General features: G+C 33.8%; 4 protein-coding genes across 7 annotated transcripts; 3 read left to right on the top strand and 1 right to left on the bottom strand.

The window, feature by feature from the left end:
- Positions 1-399: 399 nt before the first annotated feature.
- LOC106309940 (floral homeotic protein APETALA 3) lies at positions 400-3,084 on the top strand. 2 transcript variants are annotated; one of them, XM_013747101.1, is made up of 7 exons: positions 400-953; positions 1,042-1,108; positions 1,196-1,257; positions 1,346-1,445; positions 1,627-1,668; positions 2,435-2,479; positions 2,667-3,084. In XM_013747101.1, exons 1-7 carry the CDS (start codon positions 766-768, stop codon positions 2,859-2,861), a joined length of 699 nt encoding a protein of 232 aa, XP_013602555.1. In that variant the 5' UTR covers positions 400-765; the 3' UTR covers positions 2,862-3,084. The 2 variants fall into 2 exon arrangements, with proteins under 2 accessions (XP_013602555.1, XP_013602557.1); XM_013747103.1 differs by lacking the exon at positions 2,435-2,479 and having other exon boundaries at positions 707-953.
- Positions 3,085-3,890: 806 nt separating this feature from the next.
- On the bottom strand, positions 3,891-7,843 carry LOC106307842 (ethylene-responsive transcription factor WRI1). Of its 2 annotated transcripts, XM_013744913.1 has the most exons (7): positions 7,438-7,843; positions 7,248-7,330; positions 7,102-7,110; positions 6,906-6,994; positions 6,703-6,827; positions 6,194-6,270; positions 3,891-4,694 (listed from the first exon to the last, which is right to left on the bottom strand). In XM_013744913.1, exons 1-7 carry the CDS (start codon positions 7,638-7,640, stop codon positions 4,039-4,041), a joined length of 1,242 nt encoding a protein of 413 aa, XP_013600367.1. In that variant the 5' UTR covers positions 7,641-7,843; the 3' UTR covers positions 3,891-4,038. The 2 variants fall into 2 exon arrangements, with proteins under 2 accessions (XP_013600367.1, XP_013600369.1); XM_013744915.1 differs by lacking the exons at positions 7,102-7,110; positions 7,438-7,843 and having other exon boundaries at positions 6,906-6,995; positions 7,244-7,324.
- A 5,857-nt stretch (positions 7,844-13,700) lies between these two features.
- Positions 13,701-15,263, top strand: LOC106309125. The gene is made up of 6 exons (XM_013746193.1): positions 13,701-14,076; positions 14,235-14,395; positions 14,480-14,542; positions 14,617-14,724; positions 14,826-15,095; positions 15,174-15,263. Exons 1-6 carry the CDS (start codon positions 13,701-13,703, stop codon positions 15,261-15,263), a joined length of 1,068 nt encoding a protein of 355 aa, XP_013601647.1.
- Positions 15,264-16,086: 823 nt separating this feature from the next.
- On the top strand, positions 16,087-18,489 carry LOC106307791 (vesicle-associated membrane protein 727). 2 transcript variants are annotated; one of them, XM_013744844.1, is made up of 5 exons: positions 16,087-16,176; positions 16,415-16,654; positions 16,737-16,935; positions 17,014-17,134; positions 18,013-18,489. In XM_013744844.1, the coding sequence occupies exons 2-5, from the start codon at positions 16,465-16,467 to the stop codon at positions 18,223-18,225; spliced, it is 723 nt and encodes a 240-aa protein (XP_013600298.1). In that variant the 5' UTR covers positions 16,087-16,176; positions 16,415-16,464; the 3' UTR covers positions 18,226-18,489. The 2 variants fall into 2 exon arrangements, with proteins under 2 accessions (XP_013600298.1, XP_013600299.1); XM_013744845.1 differs by having other exon boundaries at positions 16,090-16,176; positions 16,453-16,654.
- Positions 18,490-19,881: the final 1,392 nt, after the last annotated feature.

Below are 19,881 nucleotides of genomic sequence, written 5' to 3'. Positions count from 1 at the left end.
TTTACCTTTAACCACAGAAACATGTTTTGTAGATCTTTTATTATACATCTTTAACTTCTACTAACATCCTAATCCTTTCTTAAACTCCTTGGTTTATATTATATCATGCATCGTTACAAAGGCAAATAAGGAATAAATATTGTTATCATTCAGGAAACATATATGATTCCTGGTTAAATACAACTCCCATCAAGTCAAATCAAAGAATTAAAAAACATTAATCCCTTAATTCAGCAAACAAAAGTACAATCTTGGCTTTTAACCAACAAGATATAAACTTGGTTCAAACCTAAACTTTAGTTTACTTTAGGGTAAGGGAAAATAGGTAACCAAATTCACCTGCACTGATTTGACGTTTGCAAACGCCGTTAAGTATGTCATCGTGTAAACATTCAACAACGTAGAAACTTAACGGAGCTTTGTTAATAAACAAACGGAAAGCAAACTAAGCCCGTTTATAGCTTCGGTCCCCTCTTCCACCTAGAGACAATTGATTTTAATTTAAGCAGTGTCTTGTGATTAACCATCATATATGTCCATTCCACTTACCAAAAAGGAAAGTTTATCACTTAGTTTTCATCAACTTCTGAACTTACCTTTCATGGATTCGGCAATACCTTCTATTTTTAGCAACTCAAGTTGGTCCTTTACTTCTTCAACTCTTTCTCTTTCACTTCTTTTTTCTTCTTCTTGTTATTATTATATCTCTTTGTCCTCTCCCCAAATCTCTTCAACAAAAGATAAACAGAAACTAAAAAAGAAAGAATGGCGAGAGGGAAGATCCAGATCAAGAGGATAGAGAACCAGACCAACCGACAAGTGACGTATTCTAAGAGAAGAAATGGTTTGTTCAAGAAAGCTCACGAGCTTACAGTTTTATGTGATGCTAGGGTTTCTATTATCATGTTCTCTAGCTCTAACAAGCTTCATGAGTTCATTAGCCCTAACACCACGTACATAATCTCTATAAAACTAAATTTTAATTGATTTACTTTTCTTCTAGTTAATGACTTATTGCGTTTGGTTTTGTTGGTTATATAGAACAAAGGAGATCATAGATCTGTACCAAACCGTTTCTGATGTTGATGTTTGGAGCGCTCACTATGAGGTTCTCTTCTTCTTAGATCTTGATTCTTGTTCTTGACATGTGTGTTTTTTTGTTGGTTTGGTGAATTTTGGTTATTCGTTGTTGTAGAGAATGCAAGAAACCAAGAGGAAGCTGTTGGAGACAAATAGAAAGCTCCGGACTCAGATTAAGTATTTGTTTATTTCTCTTCTCTCATCATCTCTCTTTAAACTTAAAAATCAAAATTATAAAATTATAAATTTTTGTTATTAATTGTAGGCAGAGGCTAGGTGAGTGTTTGGACGAACTTGATATTCAGGAGCTGCGTAGTCTTGAGGAAGAAATGGAAAACACTTTCAAACTCGTTCGTGAGCGCAAGGTATAATCATGTTTGCCCTTATCTAGGGTTTTAATTAACAATCTTATCATCCGTTTTCACATTTCGAATTGTTTTGAGTTTAGTTACATATGTTAGAAGACTTTTGTTGTATTAGTTACTGTTGAAATTGCTACATGTGAGCCGTTATTTTTATTAATCCATATGTATGCTAATCATGCAGTTTAAATCCCTTGGGAATCAGATCGAAACCACCAAGAAAAAGGTCAAAACTTCTTCTATCTTCACTCATTTTGCATTTTTATCATACTATTTGTCTCAATATTTTCGTGTGATGTGATATTATGCTCTTGCTAAAACTGTTGATAGCACTATCATCTAACCATGTCACTGTTTGCGCCATCCAACTTTTGAACATAACTTTATATTCTATTTTTCTATAATTATAGTCTTTAAATCTTAACGTATATTTGATAACGAGATTAGTAGATCTTTTTAATCAAGTAGTATTCTTGTGTTTGGAAACTGTTATCTAACATGAATTTCTTAGGGCATGATTAATGCATGTCTTTAGAGAGGGTTTCTTGGCGAATATAAGAGACAATCTTTTAACTTTTAACTAAAAAAAAAATGTCTCTTATATTTCTTATTTAGAAGATGTCACTTAGTTTTTTAGTTAAAAGTTAATAAACGTTTCTTATATTCGCTTAGTGACAATCCCTAAGAGATCTGCATTAATCATGGTCTTACAATCTCATGAGAACTTCACAATCCAATTAACTACGATTAATTGATTCCAAATATTTTGAAAATTTTAAAATATAATCAGCTTTTGTTAAAATATTACTATTTTTTGTTAGCGAAATTCATGGAAGGAGATTTTCTAATTAAGGTAATGGATAAAAGGAAAAGCCAAGAGTATATTATAGTGATGGCATAAAAGCTAAATGAAAGTGAAGTGGATTAGACAGTTAAGAGTCTTAATCATTTCAGTCTCTTCATAGTTTCTCTTCTGGTTTACTCAATTGCAGAACAAAAGTCAACAAGACATACAAAAGAATCTCATACATGAGCTGGTAATAATGTCTCTTGTTTCCCTCTTTTTTGTTTTTGTTTTAGGCATAATGCATGTACGTGTGTGGAGATGGAGTCCCTCTTACGTTTTCTCTTAGTGAATGACTTCAACATGTCATGTCACTTGGAGTTAACAACGTTGAATGTGGAATATATATGGCTTTTAATATAATTTCTTTGATGAAATAGGAGCTAAGGGCAGAAGATCCTCACTATGGACTTGTGGACAATGGAGGCGACTACGATTCTGTTCTTGGGTATCAAATCGAAGGATCACGTGCTTACGCTCTTCGTTATCATCAGAACCAGCATCACCATTACCCCAACCATGCCCTTCATGCACCATCTGCCTCTGACATCATTACCTTCCACCTTCTCGAATGATTAATGGTTAAAAAAGGTTGCTGGTGTTTGTCATTATCTACCTACTGAATAACTACTTGAAAAGCATAAGGCTGGTTCTACTACAACCATAAACTATCATGTTGCTTAATTATGTATTTCTTAAAACCTTAAGTATGGATTGTGTGATCAATAGCTTGCTGCTTTGACTTATTGTGGATTGAAACGTTTTCAACACTATGTATAATATTATATTGACTACCTCCTACTTACCCTTACGTACTCCCTTTTCTTAGGTTTTTATTCTATCGGTCGATCCGGTTAATTAGGAATACACCTAGTGTTAAAGAGTGAACTTTTCCTCAAAAGACTATGGACACACTAGTCTAGCCCGCCCTTACTCCGTCTTTATCCCTATATTATGGTGACAGTATTACATAGTCGGCTCTGCCTTTATTTTATCAAAAAGGTCGACTAAGGCAGTTCGTATGATTTCACATCCAGCTGGAGGATTGGCTATCTTTTAATTCAGAAGGTTACATGAATTCAAGAAACTGAGGACTAAATATATTTAGCTTGATATGATTTATGTACAAAACTAGAAGCTTGAATGTCACGTTACACTTCTTAACTTGAAATAGTAGTCCATTTTTAAAAAAAATTTATTAGCACTCATATCATATAAGCCCATATTAGTTAGTTGCTGGCTTGCTGCTGAGAAGCAAATAGCCCTTGAAGTACTGCTTCATTTCGGATTTCAAAGACAATATCCCTCAAGAGATCAATACAGCCTAAGATTCCATTAAACTTTTCCTTTGTATTACTTTCTATCTTGCTTGCTTACCAAGAACTTAAGTGCAGTAGTTTATGGATACACTTTTTATGATCCTTCAACTTGAAATTTTATCTCCATTGGGGCTTAGCCCAAGTCAATATTTTGTAGATTAAGGTAAAACAGTTAAGGCCTTCTCTGATTCCATTTTATACTGGCTATGCAATCTGTGAACACTACCACCTCTGTTTCCGTTTTATGGTTCATTTAGTTCTTAAGTTTTTGTCTTATCTTAAGAATAGACGAGCGGAAAAGAGTGCTAAACATTGACTGTCAGAACCAATGAGTAAACCCTGAAACGAAATACAAACCCTAGAGGAGCTCAACAAGAAAAAAGAAGCAAAAGAAATAGAAAATTCAACCTAGAAATGCAAAGTTCTTCCCCCCTCAGACAGAATAGTTACAAGAAACAGAGGTTACTGTTGTTGCTGTTGTTGTTGTTGATGAAGCAGAGTCAGTAGACAAGCAGGACAACGGAGAAGACGACAATGAAGTTGGGCTCTCTCTTCCCACCACAACAACACCATCGCAACAATCAAGATTCTCCAAGCTCAAGCAGTCTTGCTTCCCTTCCTCGAACATGAAGTCAATGTTATCCTCAAAACCCATCTCATTGAAAAGCTCAGGATACTCAATGGGATTCTCACTCGAGAGATTTGAATCAGTCAAAAACGGAGCAAACCCTGAATCCATCATACAGAAGTCCCAAGCCAGCTCATTGCTCTCTGAAGAATCAATGCAGCAAGTGATCACCGCCTCCTCCACTTCTTGTTGTTGTTTTTTCTCAGTCTTCTCTTCTTTAGCTTCTTCTTTTTCGACACACTGCTTCACTTCTTCTGTAGGCTCTTCTTTAGCTTCCACTTCTTGTTTGGTTTCAGCAAGAACAGCTTCTTGATGATTAGCTTGGCTCACGGGGAACGGGAAGACACCTTTTTTCTTTAACCGGTCGATGTAGTTACTAATGTCGAAGTTGGTCACTGCGTTTGCACCTCTGTACTCTATAGCCGCCATGTCATATGCAGCTGCAGCTTCCTCCTGCGTATCTGCACAACCAAACAAAGTCAGCGTGTTTTGAAAGTAACAGTTTTCACATAATTGTTTGTGTTACTTCACCAAACATGTGTTTCAGTATGTATTTTAATATTTTATTTTTAGAATTTTAAGATGCCTAATAAAGACAAAAAACCAAAGGGAATTAGGTGACGTGTTAGTGGGGACAACTAGGGTTACACTATAGGTGTGTGAGATGCGTATAGAGTTGAGGCGTGGACGAGACCATTTCTACTCCACTCTCCGCCGCTCTAGACGCTAAAAAGAGTCCAAGTTTGTAGCTTAAACAAATGCAACAATATATAAATAAATACACGAACGTACAATTACTGACTAATTAGCAAATAAAAATACCAACCTAGTGTCAACTCTAAGCTCCTAATACGTAATAACTATCACTATTAACTTCATAGTTTACTAATAAATTTGAAGACAATAATTTACATTTAAAAATAAAGCAGACCAGATTTTGTTCTTGGGGACAAGATGAAAGATTTGGTAGAGAGAGAGAGAGATGAAACATGCACGTGAGGGCTCGTGACTGCTACTGAGAACAGACTCAACTCTTAAAACCATTCTTTAATGAACCACCACACAAACAAAAAAAGTAGACCAGATCGACCTCGGGTTTGGTCCTAGCCCTTCTGAACTAATTTGTCCTTTTTATGAAGTGAGAGGAGAGTGTTACCACGTGAGCTACGCGCTACACGCGCACTTGTAACGTTACATTATTCTATACATTTATTCACATCTACTACTTTCATTTTTTTGTTATTATGCTCCTGGCTCTCCTATTTTTTTTCTGAATAATATGTGCCCTTTTGTTATAACACTCCCTATATTTTTGCAAAACTGAATCCGAGAAACTCTAAGAACATCTTGAATTTTTTGTAACTTGTTTTTTTTTCAAAAGTAAGATCCATTAATAACCTAAGGACCCGATCAAAAGAATTGAAAAAGGGTAGTATTACTTTTCAGTAAAGAGTTGGTGTTAATATTCCCTTCTGCAGAGTTTTTAATTTTCGTGTTCAGAGTATTGGATCCACAAAATGCAGAATTTAAAAGGTAATTATGCAGGGATCAGATAGTTAAATAATACTCTGAAAATGCTGATTTTATTAAAGATAAAAATCAATTAGTATGAAGCGAGGGAACATGATGTCAAAACTCTCGTCTCACGTGAGTGTGTAAACCCCCACTCACTGCCTCCCCATTATGTTTATTCTAAATTTCTAATTGACCAACTAAACAAATAATTATTTGCTTAATCACAAGTATAATATAAAACTCGTAGAAAATAGTAGTATAAAGTATAAACTAACTCAAAACATTGTAATATCTATTTTCAAATCAAATACCAGAGTAGTTTTTGTTTTTAAAGGATCCGTTATGCCCGGTAGCTTATAAATATTCGATTACGATAATGATTCTTAAATTTTTAATTTTTTTTAAAATTTATTATTTAAGAATAAAGAGTCAAGGATGTACGTACTATAGGTGCCGAGGTACAAGTACTTGTTTCCAAACACCCTTCCAATCCGAGCTTCCCATCTTCCGTTATGGTGATGCCTGTTTTCCCATAGCAATTTTTATTACTTTCTTGTTTTTTCAGAATATAAAATGGGAAAGAAATAACAAAAAAAGTTTGATAAATCTAACAAATCATTTGCGAAAATCAAGCTATAGCTATCACATATTTACAAATTACAATAAACATCTCAATTGCAGGACAAGTACTTAAACAAAAGTTAATTATGATAGAGAGAGAGAGAGAGAGAAAGAGATAAAAATTCTAAAAGCAAATCTTATGAAAATAAAGTCCAGCTTTTTTAATTTCCAAAAAATCACATTTCCTGTTTTGTTTTCTTTTTCTTAGTCACCACCCTATTAATTAATTTTTCAAAAAATGCGGAAAAGGAAGATTTAATTCCTGATTTTGGTGTAATTAATTTACCAAATCAAATTAAAAACAAACACGTAATTAAAGAAAAAAGAGAGAACCTGGCGACGCCGCGATATTTAGAGACGCCTCTAGAGAAACCACTGCTCTGGCGGCGGAGAGAAGCCAAATACTCTTCCTTTGTACATCTCTGCATCTCCTCCAGCTCCTTTGTGTACGTCTCAACCTGTTTGGATCATTTTTTTTAATTAATTCAACAAGAACAAACATGCATCAATCAATCAATCAAGTTATTTTTCCTTACCGGAAAGTTCAAGATGGTGTTGGGACCCCAGTACTTGAGAGCAGCTAGATCGTACGTATGTGCTGCTGCTTCCTCGCTGTCATATGCTCCTGCAATTACGGCGTCAGAGCAGTTGAGATTCCATTCGTTCATCCTCTTGACCAAATCAAACTCTTTTTAATTTCTCAATTTAAAAGAAAACAATTAAAAAAATTACCCAGATAAACTGATGAGTAGAAGAACAAGGCGCAGAGTGAGGTTGAGATCAAACAACAGAAACCAAAATCAGATTAAAACAAAACAAAAAAAAGGCCAGATCTTTATTACAGAATCAAGATGGGTTTTTTTGTAAAAATTAAGAACCTTGTTTGCCTTTCTTGTTCTGAATCGAATTCCACGAGCTTTTGTCCCATAGATGAGCTTCGTATCTCCCTGTCCATCTATGTCTGTAACATGCAATCGAAATGCAGTTTAGAAAAAAAAAAAAAAAAAAAACATAACCCAAATCAAATCTAAAAGAATCAATCATTTAATTTTTTTTTTTTTTCTCAACCTAGTGACTCCTCTGTAGATAGAGCTGCGTCTGGTGGAGGCAGGACTGGTGGGATTCTGTGGTTTAACATCAGAACGCAGAGAAGATTTCTTAGCCCTTTTGGCTCGTTTGGGCCTTGGAGTCTCTGATTGAGTCGGAAGTATACAGGCCGAAGAAGAAGTAGAAGAGGAGGAAGAAGGAGAAGTTGTTAAGGGTCTCTTCATTAAAAAAAAACTCTTGAGAAAAAAAGAGAATAAGATTTTGTGTGTTTGGGGGAATGGAGTGGCTTTTACCAAAAGGAGGAGATGAGAAAGGGGAAGTTTAAATAAAAACCCTCAGGACTCTCAGGGGAGTGTAAAAGGGCTTATGGGTTTCATTAACAAAGTGTTAAAAACAAAAAAAAAATAGTTGTAAGACCAAACACTTGGCCTTCTGTTGCAGCCATGCTACCAATAGCTTTGCTCTCCACGCTGTCCCTTATTTTGTTTTTGTATTTTGATTTTCTGTACGTTTTCCATACATTAATTTTTTGTACGTTTTATGTTTTGGCAATTATTGACTAGTTTAAAAAAAAAAAACTGGGAATCTTTTTTTGGAATCCAGAATAAAGTAATATATTGTGATATTATTGAGTCAAAGGTAATGTAATACTATGATTGTAAATAACAAAAAAAAATGTCAGTTTTCTAATATTAAATATGAATTGAAAATGGTAAGAAAATAAGTATAAATTACATCAAATTATTGAATTGTATTAAATTCTACAGGAATATAGTAAATGTAAAATTATTTATTAAATTATTTGAAACTAGTAATATAGTAAAATTTAATATTTTAAACAAAAACATATAAAATCTTTGTTCATTAATAAATAATATAGTGGACGTACATAGAAGCCAAGATTTGAGTAAAACCGTCGAGATAGTTACAAAACCATATATTTTAAATTATATTCCCTCCGTTTCAAATTAACTGATGTTTTTTTTGAAAAAAATGTTTCATTTTAAATGATGTTTTCAAAATTTTATGCAACAAGTAAATATAATTTGATTTTTAAAACCACTTGTATTATGTAATATGATTTTTCATTAGTTGAACTAGAGGTAATTATTGTTGTTTTAAAGCAAATAAAATATACTGAATAAAAAATAGGATTTACCAAATATGACTCAAAACTTGATTTTGATTGCAAAAGTATACCCAAATTTGAATCAAATGTAAAAGTAACCCAAAAGCCTTGTGAAATTACAGTCATCCCCTTGTGACCAAACAAAAAAAAAATTCATTTTACGAATATAGCCCTGCTAAATCTTCTGAGTCTTCTGTTAAGTCTTCTGGCGTCTGGTATAGTTGATCTTAAAAATAATTTATAAATTTTGTAAGAAGTATTTTGATAAGCGAAAAATCAAAATCATGTAATTATAAACAGTTTTAAGTGATATAAATTAAGATATAATAAAATTGAATTGTTTTCAACATAGATGAGTGTAAGTAGTGAATCATGATATTATTTGGTCTAGGGTTTGGCAACATATGTTGTAGTATTGTATGTATTCTTAGGGTTAGATTTTGGAAAGCTTAAATATTTTTTTGAAAAATTAAATTTTTTACCTACATGTGATTATTTCCGTGTATAGTAAATACTTTTTAAGTTTAATTTGATTTTATGAAGTGTTTAGTTAGTTAATTTAGTTTAGAGGTTATGTTTAGGGTCTAGACGACTAACATGTAAGTCATCTGGCGATTATAAGACTTCTCTGAAAGTCTTCTAACTCCCGCTAAAAATATTTTAGTTTCCTGCTAAAAATGTTGAAGTCTTCTGGACGACTTACAAGTAAGTCGTCTAGTAAGTCTTCTACAAGTAAGTCGTCTAGTAAGTCGTCTAGTAAGTCTTCTGAAAATATTTAACTTTATTGGAACTTTTGTCTCCATATATAAAGAAAAATTTATACATTCTATCTCATCTTCTCAAATGGCTGCAACAAAAATAGTATGTTCCTCATTCTAAAACTCTCCAACCTTCTCTAATTTCTTTGAACTTATAAACACCAAACTTTATTGTTTTTGTCTCATGTCTTTCTCATTAGTTTATCTTGTTTTGCAGGTTTTTCATCACATGGTTCTTATCTTCCACTCATTTAAAGGTAGGTTTATTAATTTTAGATATGTATTTTTTGTGTGTTTTATAAAGGTAGATCTATCTAATTTTTCACTCATTTTCTCTGTTTTTAAGCCATTTGAACGTTTTTGGAGATGCATGTTTTTCAGATCTGGATTTGGATATGCATGTTTTTGAGATCTGAAAGACTTATGGGCTAGAAGACTTCCAGACGACTTCCAGGAAGTCTTCTGACGGAGTCTTCTCCTATGTCTCTCTTTCATAATAGATCTGAGCGTTTTGGTAAGTGTTATGTCTGATTTTTCTTCATTTGGTAACCTCCTGTTGCATAAAGTTCATACATTTTTCTCAAACTGAAACTCTCTAAACCCACTCTAATCTCTTTGACTTGAAAACACTAAACTTTGTATGAATTTTTCATTTTTGTCTCATGTCTTTCTCACTAATCTATCTTTTTGTTGCAGGTTTTTAATCAGATGGTTCTCATCTTCCACTTGGATATGTACTTTATGTGTTCTATAAAAATATGTCTATATAATTTTCCACTTATTTTCTCTGTTTATAAGCCATTTGAACGTTTTTTGATATGATATGTAGATTTTTTAGATCTGAGTTTGATATACATGTTTTTCAGATCTGGATCAGACTTTTGAAGACCTATGGAAAGTTTTCTCGGAAATCTTCTAAAAGATAATGCGCTAGAAGACTTCCAGGAAGTCTTCTGACGGGGTCTTCTTTCATATCAAGTGGAGTCTAAGCTTGTCTTTGTAGAGGAATGATCTATAATAGTTTTGTTTGTGGTTTGTTTTGTGATTTGCATGTCTACTCCTTTAGTTGTGACTATTTTTGTAAATTTGAAAATATATTATTAAAAAGTTTGGTAAATATGTTCATTTTTCACAATATTATCTTGCAAAAATTACTTGACATAATTGAAGTTATTGATACAATTCAATAGCAAAACATAATAACACAGAAAATTAATCAAATTTATCACAACTAAGGGAGAAGAATTCTCAAAAAAACTTAGTCAAATTCACAAAAGATAAAAACATTACATAAGTTCAAAGCTAGAACACTTTCATTAGATACATAAGTAAAAAGTATATATTATTATCTGAGAAAACACATTAAACCATGTTACTTAATATTCTTGAAGTTACTTAACACTTTTAAAGATTAAATAAACATATCTTAAAGTTACTTAACAAATTTACAAAAACTAACGTAGAAGACTTCCACAGAAGTCTTCTCAATTACCTAGAAACTTTTCTAAGCGTGAATGTTGGTAACCTCATAAATATCACCAATTAAGTTATAAGTTTCATTCAGTAGCCCCTATATTGACTAATATACATGAATTAACAAAAAAAAATTTAAAAATCTTTATAGTCTTAGAGAAAATGAAAGTTTATTAAACATTGACGCAGACGACTTCCACGGAGGTCGTCTGGTAGACTTCTAGGAAGTCGTCTAGGGAAAACAGATTAGTTTTGCATTTGACCGGATTGTGTCAGAAATTTGACTTTTCCTGGATGACTTACACGTAAGTCGTCCAATAGAAAATTAAAAAAAAAATCAATATTTTGTTATACATAGACGACTTACATGAAAGTCGTCTCAGATTAGTTTTGCAATTGAAAAATAAAACAAACAAATTATTTTTTTGTAGACGACTTACACCGACGACTTTCATGGAAGTCGTCCAAGATAAGCAATGTTTGACCAGAATCACAGAATAAAATCATGGCCGACTTCAATGTAAGTCGTCGGACGGACGACTTCTGTGTAAGTCGTCTAGAAAAAAAAATATTTTTTTGTTTTATTTTTGAATTGCAAAACTAACTTGAGACGACTTCCATGTAAGTCGTCTAGGTATAACAAAATATTGATTTTTTAATTTTCTATTGGACGACTTATGGAAAAGTCAAATTTTTCAAATTTTTTTTTAACAAACAAAGATGGACGACTTTCATGTAAGTCGTCTATAAAAACACATTTAAAAGTCAATTGCAAAACTAACTTTTGCATTGACCAGAAGACTTCCATGTAAGTCGTAAGTCGTAAGTCGTCTGAACGAACAGATCTGAAAAAAAAAACTGATTTCATAGTTTCAACCAGTGAGATAACTTGTTTAGCACACATAAGTCTTCTCTAAGCACCTATAATCCCAAACAAAAGTGACTCACCAAGAATCGTAAGCTTCAATGGCTCTATGAACCATAAAAAAAGTTTAGAATCAAAATCTTGGGTTTTTTTGGATGAATATGGAGATAAAGTGAAAGAGATGTTGTTTTTAGTTCATAAGAATTGAGAAAGAAAAAGTGTAAATCGATTTTTAGGTGCATTAAGAGCTTCAAATTGGTTGTTCATGGTGGTTGGTGTACTGATGGCAATGGTAATATTGTGAATACTTGAAGAAGATGAGGGTGATAGAGTAAAATATGCATTTTAAAAAAAAAAATTGATGACATTTTTTTGAATAATTGAACTTTTGGGATGAAAGATGCAATTTAAAGTTCCAAAAAAAAACATGGGTTAATTTTGTGTTTGACTTCAAGTTTTGAGTCAATTATTTAATCCACGTGTAAAGAGCTTAAAAACCAATTATCATGAAACAGAGGAAGATGAAGTACGAATAATTTTCAAGGTTTATGAATTTGTAACTGCTAAAATATGGTTAGATGACTGTCTAGATTTTTTAGAACATCAGTTACATATTTTACTTATGGAACAATATGATTTTTTAAAAATACTTTTTAGTGTTAGAAAGACATTGGAATCCAAAAATCTTAATTTGATTTTGTTTCAGATTTTATTTTTAAATTATGGAATCTTAGAAGTAGCTGTTTTATTTTAGATAAGATAATTGGTAAGAATACAAATATTATTCATCTATATGAAAGATGTATAGTCTTTTTCCATCTTGAAAATTAAACATCTATATTTATAAAATCTATCAAATTGACCTATTAAATACTCAAATTTGCTAGCTTTTTATTTACATAATTTTAAATGTTCAAAATATCGTATATCAAGTAAGATATATAGTTTCTTTAATAAGTTGCAACCTAGCTAAAATTAGATGCATCTTTTCCAGAAATTGCTAGATGCTTAACGGATAGTAACCCCAAGTCTACACTTAAAACGCTTAACTGGAACATATCTATATTATCGCATCTATATCTATCCAGTAAAATGTCTAGTTGAAATAGTTGTAAATGTAGATAGTTAACTGTCTATACAAAATGTAATACTATATGTTAAATAATTGACTAAATTGTAATGAAAAATTATGATTGTAAATAATAAAGGTCAAACTTTCAAATCTTAGTTGATAAATTGAAAATATTAAGTAATAAATTTGAATTACAAGAAATTATTGACACATTCTTTGAGCACAAGAATTACATTTCTACATGAATAAGTGGATAAAGTTAATGATATCACATGTACGAGACTGTCGTCTAGGCTTCAAAGACCGCAGGTTGCGCATAAACCCCCTTCTTCACGGTTTTGGTATCTATTTCAAATACCATTAGCTAGCAAACGAATAAACTACATTATACAAGCAAGACGTTTCTTAAACAACAACATTATCTTGCCAGCATATTAGCTTAGCTAAATTAAAATCTTTCACACATTACCGGAAGAAACATCAAACATGGCGAGTGTTTTGACACACGTTGTGTAATCTAAAAGATTTAAAAATATATGAACAAACCAAACAAATACTCATTACACTTGGTTGGCATTTAGCAATAAAATCCAGTGACTATAGATAGGGTCTAGGGATGATCAGTGCATCTTTTGATAGAAAATAATATTTCTAACAAAAAGATATCATGTTCTTTCCAGAACATCTAGTTTAAATGTTTACTACTATTACCGGTTTAAAAACGACTAGAGGTTGAATATAGAAATTAAAAGAGTAGTGGGATATTATGTGCTTTTCAAGGCTATAAAAGCTAGTGATTAAGACTAGGAACCGTCTCTTCCACTTCACTATCCAGTTCCCTCTTCTCTAATCGCTATACAGGCCTGTCGCTATATAACAACAACATATGCTTTGTGTTACTTCCTCTCCAACTCGTGGCTCGTCCTGAATACATTCCAAGTTCTTTTGATACCGACGTGACGTTAAATTTTCTCGGTTCGTATAGTTATGTCTTACGTTCCTCCACATAAACGACATGAAAACGTTTCAGCCAGAGCATCCTCTGTTCCACCTTCTCTTCTTACAAAACATAAAAATACAAAGATAATCCACGCAAACGATTTCATCTCCAGGTGGTTTCTCGTTGGTTCAGAGTACAACAACAGCTTTCAACTTGTCCCCGTTTCTTCAGAATGGAGGAGAGGGTCAGAAGATAAACCGTTGGTAATGTTACTTAAGAACGATTCAAGCAAGCTGAAAACTCCATGGCTATGGGTAGCAGAGAAGGTGGAGAATGATCTTATATTGGGATTTGGTAGAGCAAAGGAGACGCTTATACGTTACGCATCAGAGGATGTCAACCTCAGATTGATCGCTCGGTTTGGCAAAGTTGTATTCAATAGGTAAAGAGTTTTGACTTTTCCTCAAATTTCTTACACAAATACTATAACGTTCTCTAATGAATTTAGTAGACTAGTTTGATCGAAGATGGAACTTTCAGTTTAACATTCATTATATGGTGCAGATCAGCTAACTCATCAGAAACTTTAAGAGATGATAACCTAACTAAAAGGGTATTGGAAAAATTCAACAAATCAATTATTACAAATGTTCCAAAGTCTTATGTGGAAAACATTGCGTATGGAGTTGTTCCTAAAATGGGATTTTGTGTTGAAACGACCAAGAAGTTGTATCATGTGAAGGTGATGTCTTTTATCTCCTTTTGTAATAATCACTGTCTGTTGTTTCATTTTGAAAATTTTGAGGTTTGGTTTACGGTTTTGTAGGTGTTTGACAACACTCGTCTTGATATAACCAACAACATCAACGACTCAATTTCTATAAGGCGAGTTTTTTTTTGCCTCTCCTGGTTTCCCACATTTTTAGTTATGACATTAGAACCTGTGTCGTGTATCTTCTTCAGGCGGAGCTTAATGCTCTGAGGCACTTGAATATCGATGTATCATGCCTTGATCAAGATCTTGACATGAGGCTCTCGGTTGATTCAAAAAGAACATTAACCAATCTATCAGTGAGTCAGTTTGGTCTATTTCATCTGTAGTATCCAAGAAAATGAAATGAAGCTTAGTATATACATTTTAAATATGTAACTTTATCTTTTATTGTATCCAGGAGAATGAGATCAAGAGTCTCAAAGAACTGACAGATTCAGCAGTGATAGATCCAAATGTGAAAGGTGGGTTGAAATGGCCGCTTGGGAAATCATCATGTGGTGATCGTTACAGCGTTTGCGGCGTATGGCATACCGTCACAAATACATACAGAAACCAAACATTGAGGCTTCAAGTCCTAGAGGCTAATCGGTATGATTTCAGAACTGGAATTGGAGGAACCTCAAGGGAAGTTTTTCTCAAGCTAAGAGCCTTAAGCAAACTACTCAAGGTAACATTCATGCTTCCTAGAATTGTATAGTGATGGTCAATTAAGTGACAATAGTTTTTCTTTTGTTTGCAATGTCAGGAGGAAAATGGGGAGAGGAAATGTGTTACAGGAATGCTGAAAGATTGTCTGAAAACAGTGTGGGACTACTTTTTGAAGACACAAGTGTAGTTAGTAGTCACTGTTGTTTTCTTGTGTGTTTGCATGTTTTTTTGTCACTTTACTCCAAACTTTGCTCTGCTTTTACTGATTTTGGCTCATCATAATTTGTGGCATTGTCCACAGTATCTTTTGGATTGGGAAACGTAGTCGATTCATAAAAATGTTATTGTTTAGATTTTCAACTTTGTTTGCGTGTACGTTTTTATCAATTCTCTTATACTATAAGATTTGCAGATGTATTTGCTATTGATGAAGTTACCCTCCATACATCGATCTAAGAAAGAATGTTCTCTCTCTTTTTTTTTTTCTATTTAACTTCTACAATTTAAAATAGTTAAAACCAAGGAATATATGATTATTTTCTTAAAAATATTTCAACCAAATCACAATTAACGAAATTAAAACCCCTTATTAGTAATTATTTGTCTTAAACGTTGATAATTTGTTAACTACTAATTATTAAAATATATATTCATTTCTATGAGATTAAAGTTGACACCTGGGTCTTGTCAAAATTTTGAGAAGATAGTTCATTAATCTAAAATAACAGCTACTAATAACTAATTCGATTTATTTTCAGTATCATACATATTCCCATGTTTTATTTTTGAAGATCTAATAAACCAGCTATTTGAGGTTTATCTGATCTAAAACCAAAAAAGATGGAAATAGTTTAACATGAAAGTAAACCGAAACGAAGAGAACAAATATCTAAACCAAAATGAAGCAAGAATGGATATGGTTTAAAGTAACCAACAAAAACCGAAAAGCAATAAATTAAACGATATTAGAAGATGCTAATTTTGTTTAGTATTTAAAAGTGTTGAATTAATCAGCATTAAGTAAAGTCAGTACACGTCTCTGATAATAGGAGAAGCACATCGTCTCTTCTCTTTGCATTTCACCAAGCTAAAGTCTCAAGGTACTAGCCTCCGTCGCTCGTTTCTTCTCCTGATAATCGCTAAGCTTGTTTGATTCTCTCTCAATTTCATCGATTGTTTTGTCTCTATAAGTAAACTAGCCTCTCCGATTTAGCGATTGACTGCTCGTTTGTTTTAGGGGTTTTGTTTGCCTTCATGTATAATTGACCTGCTCAGTTTCGTAGTTACTGGATTCGGATTTGTTTACGTATCTATTTTGGTATATTTTGCATTTTCTAGATCTGATCGTGTATTGGTTGGGTTGACTTCTTCTCTAGAGGCTTCAAGAAATGAGTCAGAAAGGTTTGATATACAGCTTCGTTGCCAAAGGAACCGTTGTTTTAGCGGAGCATACTCCTTATTCTGGAAACTTTAGCACCATCGCTGTTCAATGTCTTCAGAAGCTTCCCACTAATAGCAGCAAGTATACTTACTCTTGCGATGCTCACACTTTCAATTTCCTTGTCGACAATGGCTTTGGTCAGCTCTCTTACCCTTTTTCTTTCTACTCAATGCTTGTTTGTTTGTTAGTTGAAGCCTTTGATTGTGTGTATATGTTAAGTGTTTCTTGTGGTTGCTGATGAGTCCACGGGAAGAAGTGTGCCTTTTGTGTTCCTTGAACGGGTCAAAGAAGACTTCAAGAAACGGTATGAGGCGAGTATTAAGAACGATGAGCCGCATCCTCTTGATGATGACGACGTAGACGATGATTTGTTTGGTGATCGGTTTAGCATCGCTTACAATCTTGACAGGGAGTTCGGGTCTGTCTCTATTTCTGATTATCAGTGATTGTTTTGGCGTTGCATCAGTGTTCTTAGTCTTTTGTTCCCTTTCAACAGGCCTATACTTAAGGAGCATATGCAGTATTGTATGAGCCATCCAGAAGAGATGAGCAAACTTTCAAAGTTGAAGGCCCAAATAAATGATGTCAAGGGGATCATGATGGACAACATTGAGAAGGTATGCTTTTGTTGTTTATTGGAAAAGGTGAATAAGCAGCTGAGTTAATAGTCGAGTGACTCATTTTTAATTAGCACGCCACTCTTTTATTTTTCGTTTGTGGTCAAAGTAGTTTTATCTACAAGGTATAAACAAACGATATTTTAGAAATAATTGTAGGGAAAAATTACTAAACATGTCCCAACTTCTGGAAGTCTATTTGACACCAAATAACTGGATTCGGTTTTCATGGTAGTTCCACAGATAAAATTTCAATTTTTTTTTATTCTTGCAACCATTATACATTAGTCTAAATCTGGTAAGGTATATTTTGTGCTGATTACTCTGTTATCTGTCCATACGCCAATCAACTTTTAAATATGTGATGTTCTGAGTCTGTTAGGAATTAAGAAGTTGCATGCAGCTAATGAGTCTTTGACTGGCCCGTTTATTTTATTTCTAGGAAAAATGGTATTGTTTGATGTTCTCTTTTGAATGCATGTCTTTTGGTTCATCAAGATTACCAATGAGTCATATAATCTGGATAGGAATTTAATGGGGAAGAGTAAAAGATAGATGGGATCATTATAGCATGAACACCCTTGCTTCTCATAACATGAATCAGTTGTGCTATAGTTATGATTCAAGTCAAGTTATCACCTGTTGCTTTTGCATTATGGATTATGTTTGTATTTGCTTTAAGTTTGAAGTCCAATACGTTCTAAACAGAGTATCTCCAAATAATTGTCAACATAATCCAGTTTTTTGGTGTTGGAAAAGGTTGCGCAAACTAGAATAGAACCAGTTAGTGTAAACAAATTGTGAGAATTTTGTCACAGTATCTCCCGCAATAGATTGGTTCGTCCTTTTTGTAATGGTGAAATTGTGGATGTTTGCAGGTTCTGGACAGAGGAGAGAGGATCGAGCTTCTGGTCGACAAAACGGAGAACCTTCAGTTCCAAGCGGATAGTTTCCAGAGACAAGGGAGACAGCTAAGAAGGAAGATGTGGATACAGAGCCTGCAGATGAAGCTGATGGTGGGAGGTGCTGTTATGTCCTTTATTCTCATCGTTTGGGTTGTTGCTTGTGGAGGTTTTAAATGCTCGTCATGATGTCTCTATCTGTTTGATCATCACCACCTTGTTTACACACGTAAGACACATGCTCATGTTTGTACATGTTGGAACATATCATCATCATCATCATTCCCACAAGCTATCTATCATGCTATATAAAAAAAAGAAGCTTTTTGTGATTTCAAGTTTTGGCGTGTGTTGTTTGTATAGGTGAGTGTCTTTATGACCGACTCTTGTATCAGTGCTAATTTGTTTGCACTTGTATATTAAAATACGTTTCTAAAAAATGTTATAAACCAAGATAAGGGTTCAGAAAAGCATATTGTATTTCTTTTCATATATGCCTTTGAACTCTGTGGATGATGAAGCAAAGAGCAAAAGGTGAAGCGTAAAGGGAGGTAAGTAGGGGTAAAGATCACATGGGCTGGAAAAAAAAAAGGGAAAGGCACAAAGTCATTCTCCATGTCTGATACTTGTTTCTCGTTTATAAAGTGGATAATGAAATCAATTAAAGATAAATAATTTAAATCATCCCCATTGACATAACTAATATAAGCAAACAAATTGAAAAATATTATACCATATGATAAATAAATTAAATCGTAACTGATGAGCTACTCTAGTAAGTGCGGATTTTAAGGATACTTGCACGGTATTAGAAATCATTCTACTAGATAGAATTGTCTGAACTTGTATATTTTGCAGTTTTGTAGGTGTAGGTAGACACCGCACATTTTGCATCTTTACACTGTCAACTAGAACCACGTGAACTGTTTTTAACGATTTTTGAGCAAAAAGCGTTTGGAGAAAATATAACCTTTGATCCTTGCCTCCTTTGCTAACGTGTCTGCTCGGCCATTCTGACTCCGAGGAATATGAGATAGACTCACATCCTCGAAGTCCTCCTGTAGCCTCTGGAACGCCTCGATCTCTGTCTTGAAGGCTGGCCAATCCATCGGGTTTGTAGTCATTTCCACTAAGTCCGAGCAGTCCGTCTCAAATCGTACCGAGGTAATCCTTCTGTCTCTCATACAAGAGGCTGCCCAAAGTAAGCCTTCCATCTCAGCGTGCAAAGATGAGAGGCTCTTGTGGCACGCCCGTAATCCGAAAAATCCTGAGCCCATTTGATCCTTAAGACTCCACCCTAAGCCACTGACGCTGCCATTATTGATCCATGATGCATCAATTTGGCAGGTAGGGATTTGGGACATCCAAGGGGGCACAGTCTCAACCTCCGAAGCATGGGGACCGTCTTGATCCTCATTTGCTTCCTCCTGCTCGTTGGCTTTCCTCCAACATTCTGCCTCAAGAGTCGTGTGTCGTATAGATAGCGGGTCTTTTGGGCCAGTTTTTAAAACAGAAATGAGACCAGTTATTTTCCCTTGTTTGGAGCCTTCTAAATCTAGGGCCGGTTCTGATTTCGTAGAAGAGGTTTAAAGTATCTTTGGTTTGTTATAAAATAACTTATAATTTTATATTAAATAAGAACGAAATTTTATATCCGCGGGAAGGAGATAACACTGATATATGATAAATATACGATAGAGAGAGTTTATTATAAAGAGGGAGAAGAGATGTTAAGGTGCGAGTTACAAATGATCGAAACCGATCGATTATATAGAAGTAAGAAGTAGAAGTTACTATGCGTGCACAGTGACGGTGGGCTCCACATGATATACATTCACGTAAATT

This window comes from Brassica oleracea, chromosome C8 (genome assembly GCF_000695525.1).
Source record: "Brassica oleracea var. oleracea cultivar TO1000 chromosome C8, BOL, whole genome shotgun sequence".
NCBI classification, from domain to species: Eukaryota; Viridiplantae; Streptophyta; class Magnoliopsida; order Brassicales; family Brassicaceae; genus Brassica; species Brassica oleracea.
This window is presented reverse-complemented; position numbering and strand designations above follow the sequence as displayed.